The sequence below is a fragment of the Macaca nemestrina genome, chromosome 1, assembly GCF_043159975.1.
Source record: "Macaca nemestrina isolate mMacNem1 chromosome 1, mMacNem.hap1, whole genome shotgun sequence".
NCBI lineage: Eukaryota > Metazoa > Chordata > Mammalia > Primates > Cercopithecidae > Macaca > Macaca nemestrina.
Window position 1 is genome coordinate 226,130,225 of NC_092125.1, and position 27,303 is coordinate 226,157,527.

Consider the following 27,303-nt stretch of genomic DNA (forward strand, 5'->3'; position numbering starts at 1 on the left):
ATGATCTGTGTTCAAGTCAGGAAATGTGGGGGTTGTGGCCGGGCACAGTGGCTCACGCCTGTAATCCCAGCACTTTGGGAGGCTGAGGCAGGTGGATCACTTGAGGCCAGGAGTTTGAGACCAGCCTGGCCAACACGGCAAAACCCCATTGCTACCAAAAACACAAAAATTAGCTAGGCATGGTGGTGCACATCTGTAATCCCAGCTACTCGGGAGGCTGAGGCAAGAAAATCCCTTGAACTTGGGAGGTGGAGGTTGCAGTGAGCCAAGAACATCGCATCACTGCACTCCAGTCTGGGCAACAGAGCAAGCCTCTGTCTCAAAAAAAAAAAAAAAAAAAAAAAAGTGGGGGTTGTCCCGGACACCCTCTCACACCAAGTGGGTGCCCAACGCTGCCACCTGACTGGCCTCAGCATCCCGCCTGTCTGCACGCCTCCTCCAGAAGGGTCTCTTCTCAGCAGGGCCGGTCTTTGAACTAGGTGGGTCAGGTCTCTCTCTGGGGGTTGTCTCTGTCTTGACACCTCGCCGTGGCCCTGGCTACCTCTCCAACTTCACTTCCTACTGTGTACCTCCAATAACCCGCCCCTCCCTGCTCCTCCTGCCTGGTATGCTCTGAACAGATACCTACTTGTCTCTTTCACACCCAAAAGTCCTCAGATTCTCACTGAGATGTCTTTTTGGAGAGGCCTTTGCTTCCCATCATGCAATTCCCCTGTCACTGCCTCCTTACCCTCTTTCATTTTCTTCACAGAATGTGGGTATTTGAGTATTTGCTTTCATCTCTCCCCGGTGCCCACAATATAAGCTCCCCAAGGACAAAGGCTGAGTTTCTCCCTGACATATTCCCAATACCAGGAACAGCAGTTGGCACACAGTAGGTACTGAGCACACAGCTGGGGAAGGAATGAAAACCTAAGCTCTGCTCCTGCTCCACACCTGAAATGTCACTTCCTCAGAAGCCTCCCTCCCCACCATGTAACTCTTCTCTCCCTTAGCATTATCATCTGTTAAAGCGCTTACTAAAATAGACAATTACATGTGTGTTTGCATTGTAAAAGTTAACATCTGCCCAGCATTCTGGACCAGGGTCAGCCACCCACAGCCTGAGGGCCCTCCCAAGCAGCCAGTGACGAGACGGCTACCAGTGCTCTGGGTTACCAGCATATCCCCTTGGCCACTCCAGCAGAGAGAGTACAGCGGCTGTGAGACCCTCAGATGGATTCTTGTGGACTGACTGAGCTCCCCTGGGTCACATGGCCGGTGGAAAACAGGGCTCTGACTGGCTGGGTCTAGGTCATGTGCCCACCCAGGAGGAACTGAGTGGTTCACAAGGAATGCTGGGTGCTATTACCTGGGGAAGGGAAAAGAGATGTTGGGCTAACCTTGAAAAGTTTTTATCCAAGGACTCTTTCCATAATGGAAAAAGGAACTAGTGTATAAAAATTCACCAGTACAACCAATTTTTTTTTTTCTTTTCTCTTTTTGTTTTTTTGGAGACAGGGTCTTGCTGTGTCACCCAGGCTGGAGTTCAGTGGTGTGATCATAGCTCATTGCAGCCTTGATCTCCTGGGTTCAAGTGATCCTCTCACCTCAGGTTCTTAAGTAGCTGGGACTACAGGTGTATTCAACCATGCCTGGCTAATTTTTGTATTTTTTTTGTAGAGATGGAGACTTGCTATGTTGCCCAGGCTGGTCTTGAACTCCTGGCCTCAAGCAATCCTCCTGGCTCGGCTTCCCAAAGTGCTGGGATTACAGACATGAGCCACCACACCCAGCCCTCATAGGTATTTTTTAATAGCACATTAAAAACACACAGCTAATAAGCAGAGAAAATAATAAGCCTCTTAAAATTCTCCTTGTATGCCTTTCCTCCTTGCTGTGTAAAATGTGTTCACTGTTCTTCTATTTCAGTGCTATAGGGACAGTTAAGAGCTACAAATGAAGGTGATACGGAATTTAATTTCACAAAAGAAATGAGGGACAAAACAAGGAATGATCAGTAGTTTGCTAAATGCCCTGTTTATTCTGCAAACAAGGCTTAGAAATGTATAGACACAATTTGTAGGCTGAGAAATCTCTGTGTAGTTGTGAGTTCACAACTATACTTCCGCAAAAGCAGTAGTGACAGCCGCTTCTGAACACATTAACCTACCATTGTTTTGTTTAGAGCGAACATAGTGAGAATGGATTCCTAATGGCCTGTTTCTCTAAGTGATCATCACAGTTCGCTGCTCTAGTCTTTAAGAACAAGTGGAGCCTTCACTTGAGCCGCCACCTCCTTGCCGTTCAGGGCTTCAACAATTGCAAGTGCAAACTCGAAGCTGGTCCCAGGCCCCCGGCTTGTAAGAATCAGGCCGTCCTTTTCCACACGATTCTCAGAGTAGGTGTAATGACCTGCAAAGTAGAAACAGAAAAGGTGACATTCTAATGGGCTATGTGATGAGAAAGACGATTACTTACCAATTCGATTCACTATGACAGCATGTAAACCCAACCTGCAGGCTAGCCATTCAAAAACATTTACTTGGCGCTCCAAGCTCTTAGAAGCCCCCTACAAGAGTATTTTTAAAACTGCAGAGCAAAGGGTGAGAGAAACCACTGTTAGAATGAAACAAATATGTGTAAGTTAAATGCAGCTGCTAAGACTTTAAGTGTCGGGGGAGATGTCAGTGAATGACAGTTACTCACATCACTATTTTACAACAAAGCTCCAGTGTCAATTCTGAAGTGCCAGGGAAAGGATGAGGGGATGCGGCAATGCTGAAGGCAGAAGCCACCCTGATCAACATGTGGCGGCACGCACACCCTCTGATGCCTCAAAAACAACCACAGCACAACATACTGGAGGCGGGTATGCATGTGTGTGTGCGCGTGCAAGTAGAAAGCACATTCACTCTCAAGGACTACTTTCCTTCTGCATCCCAGCAACCCCTGTGCCAACCAGTTGGCTATTTCTTGGCAAATATAACATCAAAACTGGGATTCTTGAGCATGGATGCCCTGAGCTCTGCCCCTCCACAGCAGGTAGTCACCAGCCTCTCCACTGCACACAGAGCCTAACCTCTCCCGCTATACCCATCCCTATCACTCTCCCACCTGGAGCTTCCCTTACTGAATACAACAGGTTCTCTCCTGCTCCAGGATGAGCTCAAGGGCTGCTCCCTTCACCCATAGACCAGCTCTGGGTTCCCAGTTTCTTGCCCCTTTGGTTTCAGCATCAACAAAAATCCCTCAGAGAGGGTATCTGTGACCACCCCCTCCTCCCCAAATTACGTTCCTCTGTTGACTCTATCACCGCATCCTATTTACTGCCCTCCCAGCATTGACACAATCTATCACAATCTATAAACATTTCATTTCCTTGTTTATTGTTTACTCTTTAAAAGGGCTGGGCCTTCATCAGTCCCTGTCTGGCCAATGATATCCATGGCACACAAGAGGCGCCCCTGAAGTGTGAGGTCAAAGGCACCAAACACCATTCTCGACTGATCTCTTTTCTCCACCTGTCCCCTGCTTTAAAGAGGAAGGATCTCTGCATGATTATAGCTCTCCCTTCTGGCTGTGTACCCCTTCAACCCATGCCCAGCACCCAAAAGCTCTCTCTCCAGAGTGTGAAGCAGGGCACAGCCAGTTCCCCATGGAAAGCCCTTGACAACTCTCTCCAGCACCTGAAGGTCACGCTGAACTCCATGTCACGGGGCATGGAGCCCTCTGCGGTCCGGCCTTCGCACAGAGACTGGGCTGGGACCAGAAGGGAGATGGAAAGGAACCTGCTGTCTGGGTAGAAGCTGGTGGTGCCTGCACTAAGCTGGTGACAGTGATCCAGAGGAAATGGAGGTTTGAAATGAAGGCCTAGGTGAGGAGGCTTCAAGAATGACTCCCAGCTGCCTATCCCAGGTGACTGGATGATGGTGACACCACTTAGTGATGTGGGGACACAGAACAGATTTAGCGGAGGGGAAGCGACAAAGCTCCTCTGTGAACTCCTGTTCTATCCTGATGCACCTGCCACACAGGCAGGCGGGTGGCTCTGGCCACTAGAACTCAGTGCAGACCTGGGAACACCCCGAAGGCACAGCTTTCTCTTCTTCTTCTGTTCCCAGTGCCAGGTACTAAGGAGGAGCTTAGGAAACGTCTGTTCAATGAACACACATAAAAATTCATCCGAAAACCTCCCTTCAACAGAAGCAGAGTGCTTCTGCTGTATTAATGAGCTTTTGAAACCACACAATGTTCATTTCTTTTCCAAGGAGATTAACAATGGCTACAGGAACTTGTCTTACTGTCATTAGAAACCAAGCCACCGCTGATCGAAGGCAGGGAGTTATCTCAATTGATCGTTCACAGGCAGTTACTCCTTGTTCTACTCTTTCTCCTCTTCTCACTACTGTGCTTGACTAATCTAAAAAATTTAAAAAATCAGGTCACCCACCAAAATAAATGAATAGAGTACATTAAAAATTTCCAATTTAACTACTGTAGAGAAAAAGAGGATCCCTAGTTTGAGGGGAAAAGGTTTATCATAATCTGGCCTCATTTACTGATGGTTAAACCAGGCCAAGACCATTTCAAATGATAACCTAGAAACTGGGTGGGCTAGGTCTTCCAGAGCGACGGTGAGATGCACAGCTGAGAGTGGGACAACACAAGGCACAACTGTAAATGGTTCACTGTACAATATCTTTGTGGCTAAAACAGTGCAAATAGGGTTTAAACTGGTTAAATATGCTTAAAGGTTCTACGGTTCTTGTCGGACTTTTAATCGGGAAAAGCAAAAGGTTTAAGGTTGCCACCTGCATCCACCTAGTGGCGAAGACAGCACACACATCCTGTCAGCGCTAGGAAGGCACTGTGCAAACTTGAGGGTGGAACTGTGACCCTATAGTGAATTCAGATTTTACACTTCCCGTTCCAACCAGCAGAAGGCATTGATTTTTATTTCTTTATTTTTTTAAACTAGACTCCAAGTCTTAAAGTCTCTTCAGAGAAAAAGCAATGGGAAGCCGGGCACGGTGGCTCATGCCTGTAATTCCAACACTCTGAGAGGCCAAGGCAGGTGAATCACCTGAGGTCAGGATTTGGAGACCAGCCTGACCAACATGGTGAAACCCCGTCTCTACTAAAAAATACAAAAAAAAAAAAAAAATTAGCTGGGTCTGGTGGCCGGTGCCTGTAATTACAGCTACTCAGGAGGCTGAGACAGGAGAATCATTTGAACCTGGGAGGCAGAGGTTGCAGTGTGCTGAGATGCGCCACTACACTTCAGCCTGAGTGAGAGAGCAAGACTCCGTCTCAAAAAAAAAAAAAAAAAAAAAGTTGGGGGGCTGGGCGCAGTGGCTCACGCCTGTAATCCCAGCACTCTGGGAGGCCGAGGCAGGCGGATCACAAAGTCAGGATATGGAGACCATCCTGGCTAACACGCTGAAACCCCGTCTCCACTTAAAATACAAAAAATACGCCAGGCATGGTGGCGGGCGCCTGTAGTCACAGCTACTTGGGAGGCTGAGGCAGGAGAATGGCATGAACCTGGGAGGCGGAGCTTGCAGTGAGCACAGTGAGCGCCTGGATGACACAGCGAGACTCCATCTCAAAAAAAAAGACAATGGGAGAGCACAGGACACAGGTCAGCAACTACGAGTCAGGGCTGAGGCCAGATTACTGCCTGTTCTTGCAAATGCAGCTTCACTGGCACAAAGCCACCCTGCGTTTTTAGGACTGTCTGTAGCTATTGTGGAGCTGCAACAGTTGACTAGCTGCCAAAGAGCTGAAGTCCCAGAAAGCCTGCAATATTTACCACCTGGCCTTTGGAGAACAGTCAGTTGACCCCTGAGCAGAGTTCTGGGTTCAAATCCCAGGTCTGCCATTTGGTGGCTGTCTGACCTCTCAGAGCTTCACTTTTTGGTAAAATGAGAATGACATCAACCTAGCAAACAAACAGTACTCAGCAGTGGTGGCATGCAGTGGCGTACAGAGGCTAGGTGAGGGCAGTTTTTTCACCAACAATCCTGAAGCAGGTTTATCCTCAGGCAACGGACAAGGAAACAGGCTCGGAGAAACTAAGGAAACCTCCCACAGTGAGTAGGGAAGCTGAGGGCCACCCCAAGATGCCAGGCTCCAGAAACCCTGCTCTTCAGTGCTCAGGTATGGGACCAGGCATGCGGATGCCATCAAACAGTGGACAAATGAGAAATGGAATCACACATTACACTTATAACCGACTTATTCTAAAATCGGAGGAATTAAAAGATTATGGGGACTGGGGCTGGTAGCACACACCTGTAATTACAGCACTTTGGGAGAGCAAAGTAGGAGGGTCATTTGAGCCCAGGAGTTTAAGTACCGCCTGGGCAACACAGTGAAACCCTGAATCTACCAAAAACAAGAAAAAAGAAAAAAGACTATGGCCTTCAGATGGGATTGCTTATCTGAGGAGAAACTGTCACACTGATCTTTCAGGTTCACAATGAGGACAAGGGCCTCACCCAGAGCAGACTCCCTGGTGATGACTGCAGCCCTACCTCTCAAAGTGTCCTGAAGGGGTAGACATTTCAAGTATCCACTTCTTATAATAGAGGTTACTGACTAAATCCAACACCTGGTAACTTAAATGTGTGTGGGAGCCTTTTGCTACCACAGAGCAGGGGAGGGGCAGGAAGGCAAAACTGGATGCAAGGCAGAGGGCTGGGCTTGAGATCTGGCCTCAGTCTCTCCTTATTTGTGAAGCTAGGATGATGCCACCTGCCTTGCTGGGCACTGGGGACCAGGAAGCTCCACCAAGATAACATAGGGGAACCTGCTTTGTAAACTCCGAGTGTGAGCATCAACAATCTGATTTTTTTTTTTTTTTTTTTTTTTTTTTTTTTGAGACGGAGTCTCGCGCTGTGTCACCCAGGCTGGAGTGCAGTGGCGCGATCTCGGCTCACTGCAAGCTCCGCCTCCCAGGTTCACGCCATTCTCCTGCCTCAGCCTCCGAGTAGCTGGGACTACAGGCGCCCGCCACCACGCCCGGCTAGTTTTTTTTGTATTTTTAGTAGAGACAGGGTTTCACCATGTTAGCCAGGATGGTCTCGATCTCCTGACCTCGTGATCCACCCGCCTCGGCCTCCCAAAGTGCTGGGATTACAGGCTTGAGCCACCGCGCCCGGCCAACAATCTGATATTTTTCTATGCCTGACCAACCTCAATGTTTTTGAGGCACTAAAGGAAAACAGATGCAACAGGTACACCTTCAGGTAGTGCAGGAGGGCGCTCTGCTTGAGTCTTCCCTCTGAAGACATCACAAAGGGAGCCCAGTTCTGTTCTTTCTACTTCTTTCAACCCTCTAAAATCCTTCCATGAGCCGGGCGCGGTGGCTCAAGCCTGTAATCCCAGCACTTTGGGAGGCCGAGACGGGCGGATCACGAGGTCAGGAGATCGAGACCATCCTGGCTAACACGGTGAAACCCCGTCTCTACTAAAAAATACAAAAAACTAGCCGGGCGTGGTGGCGGGCGTCTGTAGTCCCAGCTACTCGGGAGGCTAAGGCAGGAGAATGGCGTGAACCCGGGAGGCGGAGCTTGCTGTGAGCCGAGATCCGGCCACTGCACTCCAGCCTGGGTGACAGAGCGAGACTCCGTCTCAAAAAAAAAAAAAAAAAAAAAAAATCCTTCCATGAGCTTAAAGTAAATTAAATTCCTACATTTAAAATGCCCAGAAACCAGAGCCTTTTTAAAAAAGTACTAATTATTATTATTATTTTTTTGAGATGGAGTCTCGCTCTGTTGGCCTGGCTGGAGTGCAGTGGAGCAATCTCGGTTCACTGCAAGCTCCACCTCCCCAGTTCACGACATTCTCCTGCCTCAGCCTCCCAAGTAGCTGGGACTACAGGTGCCCGCCACCACGCCTGGCTAATTTTTTTAGTATATTTAATAGAGATGAGGTTTCACCGTGTTAGCCAGGATGGTCTCGATCTCCTGACCTCGTGATCCACCCGCCTTGGCCTCCCCAAGTGCTGGGATTACAGGCGTGAGCCACCGTGCCCGGCAAAAAGTACCAATTTTCAGATAGTTATAATGATAACACAGTATCTTTCCAGCAACTAAAATGAAACCATGAGCAGGGCACAGTGGCTCACATCTATAATCCTAGTACTTCGAGAGGCCAAGCCAGAAGGATTGCTTGAGGCCAGGAGTTCAAGACCAGACTGTGCAATATAGTTAGACCCTGTCTCTACAAAAAATTTAAAAATTAGCCAAGTGTGGTGGTTCATGCCCATAGTTCCAGCTACTTGGGAGGCTGAGGTGAGAGGATTGCCTGATCCCAAGACGTGGAGGTTACAATGAACTGAGATCATACCACTGCACTCCAGCCTGGGTGACAGAGCAAGCCTCTGTCTCAAATAAATTAAATAAATTAACAAACCATGGATTTTCAGGAAAACACTGCTCTAGATCAAATGTAAGTGTATGTAGAATGTACAACAGCAAGACAGAACCCTCATGTAAACTATGGACTCTGGATGATGATGTGTCAACGTGGGTGTAGATTCTGGTGCGGGATGTTGATAGTAGGGGACGCTATGCATGGCCAGGGGCGGGTGGCTGGGGAGTGGGTAGCAGGTGAAGGTAGACAGAAATTTGGCTGTGAACCTAAAACTGCTCTAAAAAAATAAAGTTTAGTAATTAAAAAACATGCAGTATAATGAAAAGTGCATTACTTTTAAAAGGGAGCTCAGATATGCTCACAATGGCATTCAAGGATGTTCATTACGGCATGGTTTACAAGGGCAAAAGCAAAAAACCACCTCCATGCCCACCCCCAGGAGAAGGTTACATACAGCACGGCACATTCTAACACTGGACTAGCAGCTGCACTTAACGAGGATGAAGCAAATCTAAATCTACACATGCTGTTAAAAGATAACATAAGATATAACGTTAAGTTAAAAAAAAGCAAGCTGTAGAACAACACATTTAGTAGATCTCATTTTAGTTAAAATAAAAAGGATAGTATGTATATAGATAAAATTCTATAGTTATACAAGAAACTTTTTTTATTTTTTTGAGATAGGGTCTTGCTTTGTCCCCCAGGCTGGAGTGCAGTGGTGAGATCACAGCTCACCACAGCTTTGACTTCCCAGGCTTAAGCTATCATTCCACCTCAGCCTCCTGAGCAGCTCCAACTACCAGTGTGCATCACTACGCCTGGCTAATGTTTTTTGTATTTTTAGTAGAGATGGAGTTTCACCATGTTGCCGAGGCTAGTCTCGAACTCCTGGGCTTGAGCGATCCACCCACCTCAGTCTCCCAAAGTACTGGAATTACAGGCGGGAGCCACTGCGCCCAGTCTACAAAAAACTTGTGGTGGCACATGCCTGTAATCCCAGTTACTTGGGAGGCTGAGGCAGGAGAATCCCTTGAACCTGGGAGGCGGAGGTTGCAGGAAGCCGAGATCACGCCCCTGCACTCCAGCCTGGGCAACAGAGTGAGAGACTCCATCTCAAAAAAAACAAACGAACAAACAAAAAAAAAAACAAGCATATGGGCTGGGTGTGGTGGCTCATGCCTATAATCCCAGCACTTTGGGAGGCTGAGGCAGGCAGATCACGAGGTGAAGAGTTCAAGGACGGGTGTGGTGGCTCACACCTGTAATCCCAGCACTTTGGGAGGCTGAGGCGGGTGGATCACGAGGTCAGGAGTTCAAGACCAGCATGATCAACATGGAGAAATCCCATCTCTACTAAAAAACACAAAAATTAGCCAGGCATGGTGGGGCGCACCTGTAATCCCAGCTACTCAGGAAGCTGAGGCAGAAGAATCGCTTGAACCCAGGAGGCGGAGGTTGCAGTGAGTGGAGAATGCGCCATTGCATTCCGGCCTGGGCAACAGAGTGAGACTCTGTCTCAAAAAAAAGTTCGAGACCAGCCTGACCAACATGGTGAAACCCCATCTCTACTAAAAACACAAAATTAGCTGGGCGTGATGGCATGCACCTGTAATCCCAGCTATTCAGGAGGCTGAGACAGGAGAATCGCTTGAACCGGGGAGGCAGAGGTTGCAGTGAGCCAAGATCACGCCACTGCACTCCAGCCTGGGCGACAGAGCGAGACTCTGTCTCAAAACACAAACAAACAAAAACAAGCATATACTTACCTCCATTCATCATTTTGTCTTTAGCAAGAGGGTGTGTGGTAACTTTACTTCCAAAACCTATTTCATGAGCCAAAAGAGCAGTAGGACCTAAAAATAAAAATAAAAAGATCTAAGTGTGGATATAGAAAAACCCCACGTTTAAAAAATCACAATAGTGCCTGGCACAGTAGCTCCTGCCTGTAATCCCACCAAATGGGGAGGCCTAGGTAGAAAAACTGCTTGAGCCCAGGAATTCAGCATCAGCCTGGGCAACACAGACCCCTTCTCTAACAACAAAAACTGCAACAGCAAAGTATTCTTCAAAATCAAGAGGCTCTTACCAAACATACAGCTACGATTCTAAAATGAAACACTTCCTAGTACGAGAGATAAAGTATGTTTATAACAAACAATTTGCTGAGCACATCTGGCAAAAGCACAGAAACTCAAAATACTTCAATAACCATTTACTCAAGAAGATTTACCTTGATACCAGCAGAGCATACACAGATAAACAATGTGCTCACCTCTCTCACCTCCCCCACCCCCAGAACAGGGACCACATATACCACGAGTCCAAAGGAAAGGGAGGATTACTGTGGGGCAGGCTGAACTTCTTACCTCACTCTTAGTAAAAGGAAAGACTTAGTTGCATCCTAAAGGCAACTGGTACTCTCTGAACTTCTGGATTGTATTGCTCTTTTATAGTTTTATTTTCTACATGAAAATGGGAAATTAGGCCAGGCGCGGTGGCTCATGCCTGTAATCCCAGCACTTTGGGAGGCTGAGGCAGGCGGATCACGAGGTCAGGAGATCAAGACCGCTGGCTAATATGGTGAAACCCCATCTCTACTAAAAATACAAAAAATTAGCCGGGCGTGGTGTTGGGCGCCTGTAGTCCCAGCTGCTCGGGAGGCTGAGGCAGGAGGATGGCATGAACCCGGGAGAAGGAGCTTGCAGTGAGCCGAGATTGCGCCCCTGCACTCCAGCCTGGGCAACAGAGTGAGACTCCATCTCAAAAAAAAAGAAAAGAAAATGGGAAATTAACACTCATTCATCCACCTGTCCATCCAGGTATACCAGCTGGTAGGATTAAAATCGACAGCACACTGTCCCTGAAGGAGATAGCCTGTGAAGTGCCTGGAAGTGTGAGATATAAAGGCACTAGCATCACTTTACGAAAGCTACTTAAGCAAAGAACCACATGGAAGTGTCAGTTAATGAAGTCTTTCCAAATTGACAGGTCCTAACTTGAGATTTTTATTTAAATGTATTCACTGAAAATGGCCAACTTCAGGGAGGGTCACAAGCATATTGCGTATGTAATAGTCCTCAAATAAGGATTAAAAACAAAGATTTCATATACCTTTAATTGTTATTTCATCTTAAAGCTTTTTACAAAGTATTCATTCTACCTTTTTTCTCTAAGCCGCACATATAAACATTCTAAAGCCTCACATGACACTCAGAAGGATGTTTCAGAACAGCACCTTGACTTTGGAAACACTTAGGGTGCCCTGGATGGCTAAGATCCTACGGCACAGTCTGTACACTTTTAGTGTCAGCAAACTTGAGAGGTCTTGGTCTTACTGACCTTTCATTTTTCAACAAGACTCCAAGGAAGGAGTTATATAATATACCCACAGGCTACTCAGACTGTAACTGTTACAAACAGGAAGATCACACAAATACTACCTAATTACATAAGCTTTCTGCCTAATATCAGGTGTCAGTTTCAGACCAAGTCCTGATTTATAGCTCTTAAATCAAAAGCCTCAAATGTCTCTTTTCCACGTTACTTTTTACACACAAGACAGCTATGTATGGTAGCAAAGTTTTAAAGTCTATAAGAATTGAATAATAATTTTTATTTGAATGGATTTATAAATTGCTTTTAATTTTTATTTGGTACGAGTTTAAGAAGAAATTCCTACATCATCTTGTATTTTAAAGTAAACTTTAATAGATGATTGTACAGTGAGGAAAGTGATCAGTGAGAATTTTTAGGCTGCTCCCTTCAATGTGGTAATAAAATCACTGCTACAATGATGTGCATAAATTTACGTTACAGTTGGATGCAGGAATTTACTGACGTCTTTCTTACTCATCATGGTAAGCTCATAATTACTGTTTTCTGGGGCTTCAGACCCCTATTTGGAATATTGGAGAAGAGACGTTTCACTCTCCTAGGACCTGGGATTCTGATGGATGAAAACTCTCTGCACTCTGCACTACAGTGCCGAGGGTGCAGCTGACCACGTCCCCTTCTGCAGCCAAGAGCGCCACCCTGTGGTGACTTGCAAAATGACCACGTCTGCCAACTCCCCAGCTCCTCCAGGTGGCCAAGACCTTGTTTCCAGAGGCCTTATTCCTAGACCTGGGCATGTCAGCTGACAATTGTCCACTCCTCCAACTCCACACTTCCTCCGCCTCCCCCACTCAAAGTAAATCTCATTTAATTTTCTTCTCAACATAGACTCCCTTCCAATTTGCCTTCCTCATTCACTCAAAATTAAGGACTAGGCTAATATTCTTTGTGTTCAAAATGTTTCCAATTCCTAACTGCAACACTTCAGAATAATCCTGGCTGAGCATGGTGGCTCACGCCTGTAATCCCAGCACTTTGGGAGGCCAAGGTGGGCAGATCACGAAATTACGAGTTCGAGACCAGCCTGGCCAACATGGTGAAACCCCGTCTCTACTAAAAACACAAAAATTAGCCAGGCATGGTGGTAGGCGCCTGTAATTCTAGCTACTCGGGAGCCTGAGGCAGGAGAATCACTTAAACCTGGGAGGTGGAGGTTGCAGTGAGCCGAAATTGTACCACTGCACTCCAGCTTGGGCAACAAGAGCAAAACTCCGTCTCAAAAAAAAAAAAAAAATCTTATTTTTCTGTTTGCCAATTTAAAAGATCCAAATCTCTTTCATCACTCCTCTTTTCCATTCCCAAAACCCTCATCTCAATTCGCTCAGCTCATCATCACATTTTTTCCTATTTTTTGTGTAGTGCCCACAACAGTGGTGCAGGATATTCAATGGTATAAACACATTGCTAGTGTGTTTTCCATTTTTACTTTATATACATATATATATATGTGTTGTGGGTTTTTTTTTGAGACGGGAGTCTCGTTCTGTCGCCCAGGCTGGAGTGCAGTGGCATGATCTTGGCTCACTGCAAGCTCTGCCTCCCGGGTTCACGTGAGTCTCCTGCCTCAGCCTCCTGAGTAGCTGGGACTACAGGTGACCGCCACGACGCCCGGCTAATTTTTTGTATTTTTAGTAGAGACGAGGTTTCACCATGTTAGCCAGGAAGGTCTCGATCTCCTGACCTCGTGATCTGCACGCCTCGGCCTCCCAAAGTGCTGGGATTACAGGCGTGAGCCACCACCCCCCTGGCCTATTTTTACTTTTTTTCTTAAGAGACAGAATCTTACTCTGTCATTTAGGCTCAAGTGCAGTGGTGTGATCATCACAGCTCACTGTAACCTCAAATTCCTGGGCTCAAAGTGATCCTCCCACCTCAGTCTCCTGAGTAGCTGGGAATACAGGTGTGCACCACCACACCAGGCTGATTTTTTAAAATATTTTTTTGTAGAGATGGGGGTCTATGTTGCCCAGACTGGTCTTGAACGCCTGGGCTCAAGTGATCCTCCTGCCTCAGTCTCCCAAAGTGCTAGGATTACAGCTATGAGCCACCACAGCCAGCCTGTTTATTTTTTAATGTTGATTTTAATTATTATAAGGCCCATGCTTCTTGGCATGGCATTTGATCTAGCCTCAGCACAAAACAGTGAGCCAGATGAGGTTCATCTTTTTTTCTGTTGTTGAAACGAAGTCTCGCTCTGTCGCTCAGGCTGGAGTGCAGTGGCACGATCTTGGCTCACTGCAACCTCCGCCTCCCGGGTTCAAGTGATTCTCCTGCCTCAGTCTCCCAAGTAGCTAGGATGACAGATATGTACCACTATGCCCCACTAATTTTGTAATTATTATTATTATTTTATTTATTCATTTATTGAGATGGAGTTTCGCTCTTGTTGCTCAGGCTGGAGTGCAATGGCGCAATCTTGGCTCACTGCAACCTCCACTTCCCAGGTTCAAGCAATTCTCCTGCCTCAACCTCCCAAGTAGCTGGGATTACAGGCATGAGCCATCATGCCCAGCTAATTTTGTATTTTCAGTAGAGACAGGGTTTCGACATGTTGGTCAGGCTTGTCTCGAACTCCTGACCTCAGGTGATCCACCCGCCTCAGTCTCCCAAAGTGCTGGGATTACAGGTGTGAGTCACCGCGCCCGGCCGTGGCTGATCACTTTGCTACTTTTGTGGCACAGGACAAACTGACTTGCGGTTTTTACTTTCAGCAGAATCATAAGGAAACAAACTCAGCCCAAACTCTTTAACTTTCTTCCTTTGGTCAAAGCATCTAGGACTGAGGCTTGCTTCACAGCAGCAGAGCCAAAGAAAACCAAACTCAAGGATCTGTGACTTTCTCTCCAAAGAGGGGTACACCTGCTTGGGCTGCAGTGACTGCAGTGCCCTTTGGCAGAGATAACTACCTGAGCCTCAGGGCAGGTCAAAAGGCTAGTGATGAGTCTTGTAGCAAGCCCATGTACAAGACCTGCCAGGGTGGTCGACCGCTGTGGTTCTTCCCAGCCCCTAATGCCAGGGTTCTCAAACATTTAGGTCTCAGAATCCCTTTAGCTTTTTTTTTTTTTTTTTTTTGAGACGGAGTCTCGCTCTGTAGCCCAGGCTGGAGTGCAGTGGCCGGATCTCAGCTCACTGCAAGCTCCGCCTCCCGGGTTCACGCCATTCTCCTGCCTCAGCCTCCCGAGTAGCTGGGACTACAGGCGCTGCCACCTCGCCCGGCTATTTTTTGTATTTCTTAGTAGAGACGGGGTTTCACCGTGTTAGCCAGGATGGTCTCGATCTCCTGACCTCGTGATCCGCCCATCTCGGCCTCCCAAAGTGCTGGGATTACAGGCTTGAGCCACCGCGCCCGGCCCCCTTTAGCTTTTATGTGGGTTATATCTATGAACATCTGCCATATTAAAAATTATTACTTTTTTTTTTTTAGATAATCTTGCTGTCACCCAGGCTGGAGTGCAGTGGCGCCATCTCGGCTCACTGCAACCTCCGCCGCCTGGGTTCAATAGATTCTCCTGCCTCAGCCTCCTGAGTAGCTGGGATTACAGTCATGCACCACCATGCCCAGCTAACCGCCCAGCTAACTTTTGTATTTTTAGTAGAGATGGAGTTTCACCATGTTGGCCAGGCTGGTTTTGAACTCCTGACCTCAAGTGATCCTCCTACCTCAGCCTCCACAGTAGCTGGGATTACAGGCGTGCACCACCACACCCAACTAACTTTTGTATTTTTAATAGAAACGGGATTTCACCATGTTTGCCAGACTGGTTTTGAACTCCTGACCTCAAATGATCCGCTCACCTCAGCTTCTCAAAGTGCTGAGATTACAGGCATGCGCCACCATGCCCGGCCAATTATTACTATTAATGGCAAAAACCACAATTACTTTTACACCAACCTAATAAAACTGGGAAATTTTTAAAACACAGTAATAGATGCTCAAATGATGGTATCATCCCACTCTGATGTCACTCCTGAAAGACTGAGAAGAAAAAAGGCAAACAACATTTTGTTTGAAAGACATGGTCTCAATCTGTTGCCCAGGCTGGAGTGCAATCATAGCTCACTGCAGCCTCTAACTCTTGCCCTCAAGCAACCCTCCCATCTCAGCCTCCTGAGTAGCTGGGACTACAGGTATGCAGCACTGTGCTCGGCTAATTGTTTGTTTGTTTGCTGAGATGGGGTCTATGTTGCCAAGGTTAGTCTCAAACTCCTGGCTTTCAAGAGATCCTTCTGCCTTGGCCTCCCAAAGTGCTGGGATTACAGGCATGAGCCACCACACCTGGCCCCTCAGTAGTATCTGCTTTGACCTTGCAAGTGCACCAAAAGAACACTGAGAACCACTGACTGAATGTATCAAGTCCCTAGGACCTCCGGCCCGAAACTTCTTTTAAAAGGCCTACTGTGTTGAACAACATAGCAACATGTTTTGATGTTGATGTTTACCAAACCATCCATTCATTCATTTATTCATTCACTCTTCTGACAAATATTTATTTATTTTATTTTATTTACTTATTTATTTTGAGGCGAAGTCTCGCTCGTGTACCCCAGGCTGGAGTACAATGGCACAATCTCGGCTCACTGCAATCTCCGCCTCCTGGGTTCAAGCGATTCTCCTGCCTCAGCCTCCCATGTAGCTGGGATTACAAGTGCGCACCACTACGCCCAGCTAATTTTTGTATTTTTGGTAGAGATGGGGTTTCACCATGTTGGCCAGGCTGGTCTTGAACTCCTGACCTCAGCTGATCCGCCCACCTCGGACTCCTAAAGTGCTGGGATTACAGGTGTGAGCCACCGCACCCGGCCCTGACAAATATTTAATGAAGACCTACACAACAAAGAAGGTGCTGGCAAAAATTACAGCATGGGAAAAAACCAAGATGGCAGAACATCATCTGATATGAAAGCAACGAGAATGGATTTTAAAATGGCTATGAGAAAATAAAATATTACTAGGATACAAAGATGAGGGACATCTGTGAAGCACCAAATGTCCTTATTCTAAATTGTGTGGCAGATAATGCGGTGCCCAAGATAACTCGGCAGTGAGAGAATCAGAAACGCCCGGAAGCCAGCAGAAAGCACCACGGCGCTTCTGAATCTGCAGGGCAAGCACAGGGCAGAGCTGCTGTGCTGATGTTTGACGGATTCTTGCTGACTGTGTGCTGGCACAAAGACTTTCTGGCACAGAGACCTGCTGTAACAAGCTGTTTACTGAATTCCAGAGGGCCTTATTTTCCTCCGAGGTCAACCAAACACAGAAAACACTAAGTTTCACAGCACGTAGACCAAAGGCATGGAGAGGCAGAAAACGGAACAATTGTCCTCATTTCTGAAATGACACCACCTTCATGCCACCCAAACTAAATACACCAACATAGACGCCCTGCATGCTTTATGAAGGGGAAGAGCTATTTGAAATCAAACCACCGAATGAAAGGCTACCCCACCCACCAATGACGCTGCAACACAGGCTGCCCCTGCACGTCACCTGCACAGATGGCGGCTATCAGGCCCTTCCGGTTTTCCTGCTCCTTCAGTATCTCCTTCACGGCAGCAGACTAGTGAAAAGAAAACCAAAAATGTATCAAGTTATCATTAAGCCACTAACCAATCACTCACTAGGAAACTTTGGAAGAATTTGATTTTAGCTTAAACCACAAGCTCTCTGACCTATTTTCCAACAATATTTCTAAATCATTGGTATAAAAATGATCAAAATGTGTCTATATTATATTATTAAACCCAAGCAAGGCATTTCTCATAAGAGAAACGCATTCCTCCACATTTAAAGATCAGAAGAAAGAAGCAATTTGACCCTTGCCATTTTGTACTCCACGGAGAAACCAACAGGAGGAGGGAATGTGGTGTTTTGGGTGTTTTCAGATGGCAGATAGAGGAAGAGAATCTAGCAGGAAGTGATCCCTCATGTCTGACTCAACCCACTTCTTGAGTGCTTCTGGCAGCCCCAGCTCTGCCTGCTGGTGTGCCCCTCACCCTGGCCTCTGACTCCTCGCATACAACTTAAAATAAGGAACAGTGGTCTCTGCTGATGGCATTTGTCATTCCTGCTGGCGGCCCTAGCCCCACAGCCTCCCCCAGTTCAGACTTTGAGTAGACAATTTGCCCTTCCCAAAACACAAAATCTGATCATTCTTCTGCTGGTGGAAAAAAACTAAATCATCTTACTTTGGACTGTATTCACCGAAATCTGTTCATAACGGTTCCACCAATTCAGCTTACTTCCATGGCAATTTTTTTTTTTTTTTTGGATAAGACAGGTTCTTGCTTTGCTGCCCAGGCTAGAATGCAGTGGTGCATTCACAGCTCACCGCAGCCTCAAACTTCTGGGTTCAAGCCGTCCTCCCACCATAGCCTCCCGAGTAGCTGGGACTACAAGTGTGCACCACTGTGCCCAGCTAATTAAAACAAAAATTTTTGTAGAGATGGGGTCTCGATGTGTTACTTAGGCTAGTCTCAAACTCTTGGCCTCCAGTAATCCTCCTGCCTCAGCCTCCCAAAGCACTGGGATTATAGGTGTAAGCCACTGCGCCTGACCTCCAGAGAAAATATTAAAAACGTTTTTTTGAGGCTGGGTGTGGTGGCTCATGCCTATAATTCCAGCACTTTGGGAGGCCAAGGTGAGTGGATCACGAGGTCAGGAGTTTGAGACCAGACTGGCCAACATGGTAAAACCCCGTCTCTAATAAAAATACAAAAATTAGCTGGGCAAGGTGGTGCGTGCCTGTAATCCCAGCTACTCGGAGGTTGAGGCAGAATAATTGCTTGAACCCAGGAGGCGGAGGTTGCAGTAAGCCAAGATTGTGCCACTGCACTCCAGTCTGGATGATAGAGCAAGACTCTTGTCTCAAAAAGAAAAAAAAAAAGAAAGAAAGAAATTTTTGAGTTAATGCTACAACACCATTTTGTTAATTTTAGTTGTTTCTATTTTTTTTTCACAGCCTCCTCCCTGAAACATCTGAATAATAACAAAATCAACAGAACACAAGCAGATGCTGAAATTCTTTAGTTTTTTTCCCCCCAGCTTTATTGAGGTATAATTGAGTAGAATTTTTACCTCAGATAAATTCTGTGCACCCAGATTACCTCCTGGTAGAACCACCACATCATACGGTCCCTGTAACAGTTTAAAACATAAAGAAAACAAAAACATTTCATTTCAACTGTGCATTAAAGTGACAGTCCAGTAACACTTCCCTATTTTAAATGTGGGAAGCACAGGAGATAGCCTAAATATCTGCCAATAGAACAGTTAAATAAATTAAGGTGTATCCATATGACGGAATGTTATTTTAACTAGCAAAAAATGCAAAAAACCTGTATATAGTGACATGCAAGGATGTCCACACTGCAGAGTAGCAGGGGTAGTATAATCTCCTTCCTGTAAAAGACAATGATATATGTATTTATGTGTATTTATGTATTTATGTGTATGATTATGTATTTATTATGTATTTATATGTATGCGTGTATGAGTACAATCATCACAAGCACCCCCACCTGATATATTGTATACACAGGTAGTCACAGACCAAGGAAGACACTCTAGTTGCTAACAGGAGTAGTGTGGGATGGGGCAGAGGTAGAATGAGAATAGGACACTTAACATTTTGACTTTATATGTGTCTATATTGTTTCAATTATTGTTCAATAAGAATGTACATGAGCAACTTAAAAAATTAATAGAAAAACAGGCCAGGCACGATGACTCACGTCTGTAATCCCAGCACTTTGGGAGGCCGAGGCGGGTAGATTACCTGAGTTCAGGAGTTCAAGACCAGCCTAGCCAAAATGGCTAAACCCCCATCTCTACTAAAAATACAAAAATTAGCCGGGCGTGGTGGTGCACACTTGTAGTCCCATCTACTTGGGGGGCTGAGGCAGGAGAATCGCTTGAACCTAGGAGGCAGAGGCTGCAGTGAGCTGAGGCTGCGCCACTGCACTCTAGCCTGGGCAACAGAGTAAGACACTAAAAAAAAAAAAAATTAATAGAGAAACAAATTTTAAGTAAAAGGCACAAATTTTTTTTTTTAACATTATGAAAAATGTAACGGGGGAGAATTTGAGTATCCCCCCCCCAAAAAAATCCTAGAAATCTAATTAATTTCAAACTTCCTGAAATTACAAAATGGAAATTGTTTTAACAATACTTTAGGACTTTTTATTTATTTATTTTTATTTTATTTTATTATGTATTTATTTATTTATTTTTGAAACAGAGTCTTGCTCTGTCACCCAGGCTAGAATGCAGTGATCTCAGTTCACTGCAACCTCCATCTCCTGGATTCAAGCAATTTTCCTGCCTCAGCCTCCCAAGCAACTGGGATTACAGGCACCCACCACCACACCTAGCTAATTTTTGTATCTTTAGTAAAGATGGGGTTTCACCATCTTGGCCAGGCTGGTCTCGAACTCCTGACCTCGTGATCCACCCGCCTTGGCCTCCCAAAGTGCTGGGATTACAGGCGTGAACCACTGTGCCCGGCCAACAATACTTTAGGACTTTAAAAAGAGGTTAAAAAAAAATCTAGTCATTAAACAAATTACAAAATAAAAATGTATTATGTATTTAGTGCAACCTATAAAATTTTTTGAGAGACAGGGTCTCATTCTGTCACCTAGGCTACAGTGCAGTGGTGCAATCATAGCTCACTATAGCCTTGAACTCCTGGACTCAAGCAATTCTCCCACTTCAACCTCCCCTGTAGCTAGGACTACAGGCATGCACCACCACAGCCAGCTAATTTTTTTTATTTTTGTAGAGACAGAGTCTCACTACATTGCCCAGGATGGTCTCGAAACTCCTGGGCTCAAGTAATCCTCCTGCCTCAGCCTCACAAAGTGCTAGGATTTCAGGTGTGAACCACTGTGGCTGGCTTAGAATCCCTTTTAAGACCATAAACATCCTACTGTTGATTCAAAACCAAGCAAAGCTCAAAACTCAAAAGAAAATGTGTAAAGTATAGAATTAATTTTACCCCTTTTAGAATCTGCACTGAAAAACAAAAACACACAAAAGGTAACACCACTTTCTCAAAAAACTACAGTAAACAGAACTACCATATGGTCCAGAATCCCACTACTGGGAAAGCAGCCAACGGAAAGGAAATCAGTATACTGAAGAGGCACCTGCACCCCCTTGTTTACTGCACCAATACTCACACTAGCCAAGACATGAAATCAACCTAGGTCCAACAACAGATGAATGCATAAAGAAAATGTGAATATGGCATTTATACACAATGGAATACTATCCAGCCATAAAAAAGAATGAAATCTTGTCATTTGTGACTACAAGAATGAAACTAGAGGACATTATATTAAATGAAAGAAGCCAGGAACAGCAAATTAAACACTCCATGTTCTCACTCATAAGTGAAAGCTAAAAAAAAATTGATCACATAGAAGTACAATGTAGGACAGAGGACATTAGAGGCTGGGGAGGATAGAAGAAAGTGGGGATAGGGAGAGATTTGTTAAAAGATACAAAATTATAGCTAGATAGGAGGAACAGGTTCTGGTGTTCTATACCCCTGTAGGATGACTGTAGTTAATAATCACAGCTTCAAATAGTTAGGAGGATATTGAACGTTCCCAACACAAAGAAATGTTTGAGATGATGGATATGCTAATTACTCTGATCCAATCACTATATATTATGCACGGAAACATCACGCATCCCATAAATATGTACACTTATTATCTGTCGATTGAAAATAAAGGTAATCACTGTTTTAAAATGGCCAGACACCATATGACACAAACACAAACAGAAATGAAAAAAAAATTATTATTATTATTTTTGAGACAGGGTCTCGCTCTGTCACCCAGGCTGAGGGCAATGGCACAACCACAGTTCGCTGCAGTCTCAAATTCCTGGGCTCGAGCAATCGTCTGAGCCCAAGTGATCCTCTTGCCTCAGCCTCTTGAGTAGCTAGAACTACAGGCGTGCACCACCATGCCTGGCTTTTAACATTTTTAATTTGCAGAGAAAGGGTCTCACTATCTTGCCCGGGGTGGTCTCAAACTCCTGGCCCCAAGTGATCCTCCCACTTTGGCCTCCTAAAGTGCTGGGATTACAGGTGAGCCACTGCACTTGGCCTGGAATATTTACTTCTGCTTGTCATTTTTAATTTGTTTCAACAAATCATATGTAAATACCAACAGTCTAATTTTCTACAATCCAGTAATGAAAAATCTGAACTTATTAGAAAGGATTAAACTTCTTCCTATGTATCTGAGGACAGCACAGGGAATCGCACTCCAGGTTCCTCAGCAGTGCACAACCAGCCATTCGTGAGCCAACTCTGCCTCCTTTCCCGCCATGACTCTGCTGTCAGAGGGTACAGTCCACACTCCTGTCACCCTGCCTGACGATGGAGTCTGCAAAAGCGCCTGTGGGGGAGCATGTTTCTGAGGAAAGGGATGCTAGCTTCCAGAAGTGTCCATCGTCCTTAAACGTAAGAGTCATAATTCTAAAGATACTGAAAAAGGAACACAACTAAAGTGGAACTCTGTCTTTTTTTTTTTTTTTTTCCTTTTTGTGGAGAACGGGGTCTCGCTATATTACCCAGGCAAGTCTCGAACTCCTGGGCTCAAGCTATCCTCCCGCCTCTGCCTCCCTGAGAGCTGGGATTACAGGCGTGAGCCACCACGCCCGGCTAAAGTGGAACTCTGAAAGTATCTTTAGAAAAAAGAATAATGGCCAGGCATGGCACATGCCTGTATTCCCAGCTACTTGGGGGGTTGAGGTGGGAGGATTGCTTGAACCTGGGAGGTTGAGGCTGCAGTGAGCTGTGACTGTACCACTGGACTCCAGCCTAGGGGACAGAGCGGGATCATGCCTCTAAAAAAGAAAAAAAAGAATGGAAAATGTGGCAGTTGATTTATAGCAGGTAAAAATGTGTAATAGGAGGCAAAGATGCCTGTGTAAGCCGGAAGAATACTGATGGGAGAACAATGCAGCCATCCATCTAAGCACCAACTCAACCATCTCGCCACACGTCCAACCGGCCACCTATCTACCCAGCCACCCACCTACTGAGCACATTCAGTATCAAGCAATTGCCACATTCTATGGATACAGAATAGAAAGACAAAATCCTCACCCTCTTAATCTGTCAGGGGAAGACATTCAAGCAAAATCATTTTCTAAAATGAGTCTGTGCTAACAACAGTCTTAGACATTTCAAGAAACAAAGAAGCCGTATGAAGGAATACCTCCATGTATGGATTACAAACCTCTTTTTTTGCATCTTCAAGACTGGCATCAGGACAAATGACCACATCACGGCTACACTGTACTGGGTCTTTTCCAGCCAGACCTGCAACGGTGACCTTAATCTACAAGAAAGATGTTATCATAGTTAAGAACACTGAAACATAAATTCAGACTAACACTGTCTTTAAAAAAAAATAGAGATGGGGTCTCACCCTGTCACCTGGGCTAGAGGGCAGTAACACAATCATAGCTCACTGCAGCCTCCAGCTCCTGCGCTTAAACGATCCTCCTGCTTCAGCCTCCCAAGTAGCTGTGATTACAGACATGAGCCACCACACCCAGCTAAAGTAACATTTACACAGCTGCCCTGTTTGAAAGTAACATGGTAGGAAATACTGCACCACAACTATATCAAATGTGAACTAATACATTGGCTAAATATACTTAATAACTAGGTCTGCCCTGGTTTGCCTGGACAGACTCTACTTATAGCTGCTGCCCTGTCCTGTGTGACTGGACATCCTTTCTCCCACAAACGTTCTGATTTGGGTGACCAGTTATATGATCATCCTGTTAATAACTCACCTTGCAAGTTTACTGTTGCCATTTAAACCTCATGGTATTTTTGTAAAATAGAAATGCAAGTCAAAACAATGAAATACTGCTTTATCTTTCAAAAATTTTTAAAGTCAACAATACCAAGAGCTGGCACTGGGAAAGTGGGAATTTTCCTACATTGCTGGTGGGACTACAAACTGGGACACTGGAGAGCAACTTGGCAAAACCTAGTCATGCTGACTATGGGCAGTCCTTCGGCCTAGTAATTCTACTTTTAGATATATAACCTCAAAAAACTTCCACACATTTGCACAAGGAAACCGACACAAGAATACTTATTACAGAATTGTAATGCTTAATTAGAGGAATGGGTAGATTGTGGCATTCAGTGCAACATCAGGCAGCAATTTTAAATGAATAAACTAAATCGACATAATGTCTTCATTTCTGAGAACCAGAGGAGTATAGGGTTAACAGACTCTGGGGCCAGGCTGCCTGGGTCTGAGTTTCGGCTTTTGGACTTACTGTGTGACATGGGTACATTATTTAATGTCTCTGTACCTCAGTTTCTTCAACCATAAAATGAGGATGACGATATCTAACTCACAGGGTTGTTGTAAGGTTTATCAGCACTTAGAATGATGCCTGGCACAGAGTTAGTTCTACTTCAGTGTTCACTATTGTTAGAGAGAGAGAGAGAATATATAAACATGCAAAATGAGAACCACGGTCAAACACTACCTTAAAGGCAGGTGCGGTAGCTCACACCTGTAATCACAGCATTTTGGGAGGCCGAGGCGGGTGGATCATGAGGTCAAGAGTTCAAGACCAGCCTGGCCAAGATGGTGAAACCCCGTCTACTAAAAATACAAAAAATTAGCCAGGCATGGTGGCGCACGCCTGTAATCCCAGCTACTTGGGAGGCTGAGGCAGAGAACTGCTTGAACCCAGGAGGCAGAGGTTGCAGTGAGCCAAGGTCGCACCACTGCACTCCAGCCTGGGTGACAGAGCGAGATTCTGTCTCAAGAAAAAAAAAAAAAAGACATGCATGCATGGATACACAAGATTGCGAGGACAGCAGTTTTCTTTAAGGAAGGAAGAAGGGGCATGGGACTGGAGAAATTTACAAAGGAGGCTTCAACTGTATTTCTTCGAAGCATTTGTTCCTTAAGAAACGAGTCTGAGGGGCCAGGCATGGTGGCTCATGCCTGTAATCATGGCACTGTAAAATGCTGAGGCAGGCGGGTCACTTGAAGCTAGGAGTTCGAGACCAACATGGTCAACATGGTGAAACCCCATCTGTACTAAAAATACAAAAATTAGCTGGGTGTGGTGGCAGACACCTGTAATCCCAGCTACTCAAGAGGCTGAGGCAGGAGAATCTGTTGAACCTGGGAGGTAGAGGTTGCAGTGAGCAGAGATCACACCACTGCAGTCCAGGCTGGGCGACACAGTGAGACACTATCTCAAAAAAAAAAAAAAAAAAGGAAAGACATGGGTCTAAGGACAGTGCAGTGGCTCACGCCTGTAGTCCTGTAGTCCTAACACTTTGGGAGGCCTGAGGTAGGCTCAGGAGTTGGAGAGCAGCCTGGGCAACATGGCAAAACCCTGTCTCTACAAAACATACAAAAATTAGCCAGGTGTGGTGGCATGCATCTGTAGTTCCAGCTACTTGGAAGGCTGAGGTGGGAAGATGGTTTGAGCCCAGGAGGCAGAGGCTGAAATGAGCCGAGATCCTGCCATTGCACTCCAGCCTGGACCACAGAGCGCAAAACAAAAAAGAAATGGGTCTGAAGGAGACATGGCAAGACATCAACAAGCGCTAAATGGGGGCAGTGGATCAACAAGTATTTATTCTTATGTAATCTCTGAAATTTTGTGTATATTTGAAATCTTTCATGAAGCACTTTTAACACTATTTTATTCAAAATGATTTAAAAATCCAAAAACCATTTAAAACAGGAATGGCTACAAATCGATGTGGGACTTACCCCAGCTCGCCTCATGACATCTACAGGGATGACCGTCTCCATTTCCTCTGCTCCTTTAGCCAGGATGACCAGAGCTCTTTTGGAAGCCATTTTTATGTTATATGTTTAAAAGGCTTAAAAAAAAAAAAAAAAAAAAAAGATTTCAAAAAACTTCCACTGCAACCCTGAGATACCCCAAAATTTAAAGTTTACGAGCATTTTCAAGCAGAGTAAGTACTTCCTAGGGAAATGGTTCTCCCAGACAACTGAATACAAAAAAAGCAGCAGGCTAGTTATCTTAACGTTCATTTGTATAGTTTCAATTGCTCTGAGATGCAAACACAATGAGGCTGCTCAAAGGTGTAGTATTGCTTAGATTTTCTTCTACCATGTTCTCGTAAATCCAGCTTTATTAATATGCTGCAAATGAGATTTTCTAAAATACGTGGGTCTCTTGCATTTCACACAATGTACGTGGGATTTTCTAAAGTACGTGGGTCTCTTGCATTTCACACAATTTCGTGGGATTTTCTAAAGTACGTGGGTCTCTTGCATTTCACACAACGCGGGGAGACGGTCTTTTTTGAAGTACTGTTTCAGAGAAACGACTAAACTGAATTTCATGGGCAAAAATTTACATAGGGTCCTTCGCAATTAACCTGTAATTTTTTGGAGGGGATTTTTGTTTTCTCAGTTCCAATAACTGTACTAAAAAATTGTGTGTGGGGGTCAACAGTGTTAAATGTCGGAGCACTTTATGACTGAGAAAGATGGAAATCCCCTCACTGAAGTCGACCCAACTACATTCTGTCTCTCCGTGCAGAGTTCTCACTGCAAACGACAGCTACTCAACGAGGTTCCCAATCTTTTTTTTGCCTATTTAGAGATTATCTGGAGGATTTACCGTCCAAGCAAAACACAGTTTAATAAAACGGTTAGCCAGTTCCATGCCGGCGAGAGATGAGGCAGAAGATTCTGGACGCTTCAGCGTTGCCACCACGCTGGCGGTCAGTCAAGTCCAACGCCAGCGACTGGGCCCGACTGGGAGGCTGGAGGCGAGGGCGGCCCAGACCCAGGCCCCGCGCCGGTTCTGAGCCAGCAGGACACCGTCCAGCGCCCCCACGCCGCCCAGCGCCACGGCCCACACACGCGCCGCGCCCCCGCTGGCCCTGACCTGCACCCCGCCCTTCTTCCTGCAGACGCAGCGCCCCGGCCCTTAGGCGACCACTCACCCCACACCAGGCTGAAGGTGAACGCACGCCAGCACGCACGCGCGCCGCCCGGCCTCCCTCAGCCCCACACTGCGCAGACTCACGCAGCCTTGGCATCTCCTGCGTCACGTCCGGCCGAGCCTACCTCCGACTGAGGCGGGGGTGGCGCCGGGGCATTTCTAGTTGGACAGCCCTGGGTGAGGCGCATGGAATCCCCCACGAATGGCACAGTCCGGCCTGCCCCGTCGCCCGCGGGGCTTAACTGTCTCGGCAGCCACTCTTCGTGAAGAGCCGGTCCGTGGAGCTGCTGAGGGCTGGCGTTGTTGTCAGAGGGGTTCCTTAGATCGCGCTCCGTGCACGCCTGCTCCCTTTGCGTTGTTCCTTTTCTGGAGCGCCTTCCTGTTTCGCCCCTGGTCTGTGAGGGCTCTGGTCCAGGCCTCCCTGGGCCTCTCCCCCACGCCTGGTCTCCCGATCTCGGGCGACTCTTGCGCATTTATTCACACCCGGATGTCTCAGGGGTGTGAATTTTTTTTCCTCAAACGATCCTGATGCTGCCGCATCCACAGGA

The 27,303-nt window shown here is 46.0% G+C and overlaps 1 protein-coding gene across 6 annotated transcripts; it reads right to left on the bottom strand.

The window, feature by feature from the left end:
- Positions 1-2,000: 2,000 nt before the first annotated feature.
- On the bottom strand, positions 2,001-26,858 carry LOC105479272 (Parkinsonism associated deglycase). Of its 6 annotated transcripts, none has more exons than XM_011737228.3 (7): positions 26,757-26,857; positions 25,546-25,658; positions 23,017-23,118; positions 18,833-18,892; positions 17,246-17,315; positions 10,131-10,217; positions 2,001-2,394 (listed from the first exon to the last, which is right to left on the bottom strand). In XM_011737228.3, exons 2-7 carry the CDS (start codon positions 25,633-25,635, stop codon positions 2,234-2,236), a joined length of 570 nt encoding a protein of 189 aa, XP_011735530.1. In that variant the 5' UTR covers positions 25,636-25,658; positions 26,757-26,857; the 3' UTR covers positions 2,001-2,233. The 6 variants fall into 6 exon arrangements, with proteins under 6 accessions (XP_011735530.1, XP_011735540.1, XP_011735547.1 ...); XM_011737238.3 differs by having other exon boundaries at positions 26,699-26,782; XM_011737245.3 differs by lacking the exon at positions 26,757-26,857 and adding an exon at positions 26,429-26,589.
- Positions 26,859-27,303: the final 445 nt, after the last annotated feature.

Excerpts from the sequence above, each read along its gene's own strand:
- LOC105479272 (XM_011737228.3), bottom strand. The coding sequence starts at position 25,635 with ATGGCTTCCAAAAGAGCTCTGGTCATCCTGGCTAAAGGAGCAGAGGAA. Across the intron at positions 18,893-23,016 it reads TTGAAGATGCAAAAAAAGAG|GGACCGTATGATGTGGTGGT; the intron begins GTTTGTAATCCA and ends AAACTGTTACAG. Across the intron at positions 10,218-17,245 it reads GATAGCCGCCATCTGTGCAG|GTCCTACTGCTCTTTTGGCT; the intron begins GTGACGTGCAGG and ends TTTTATTTTTAG.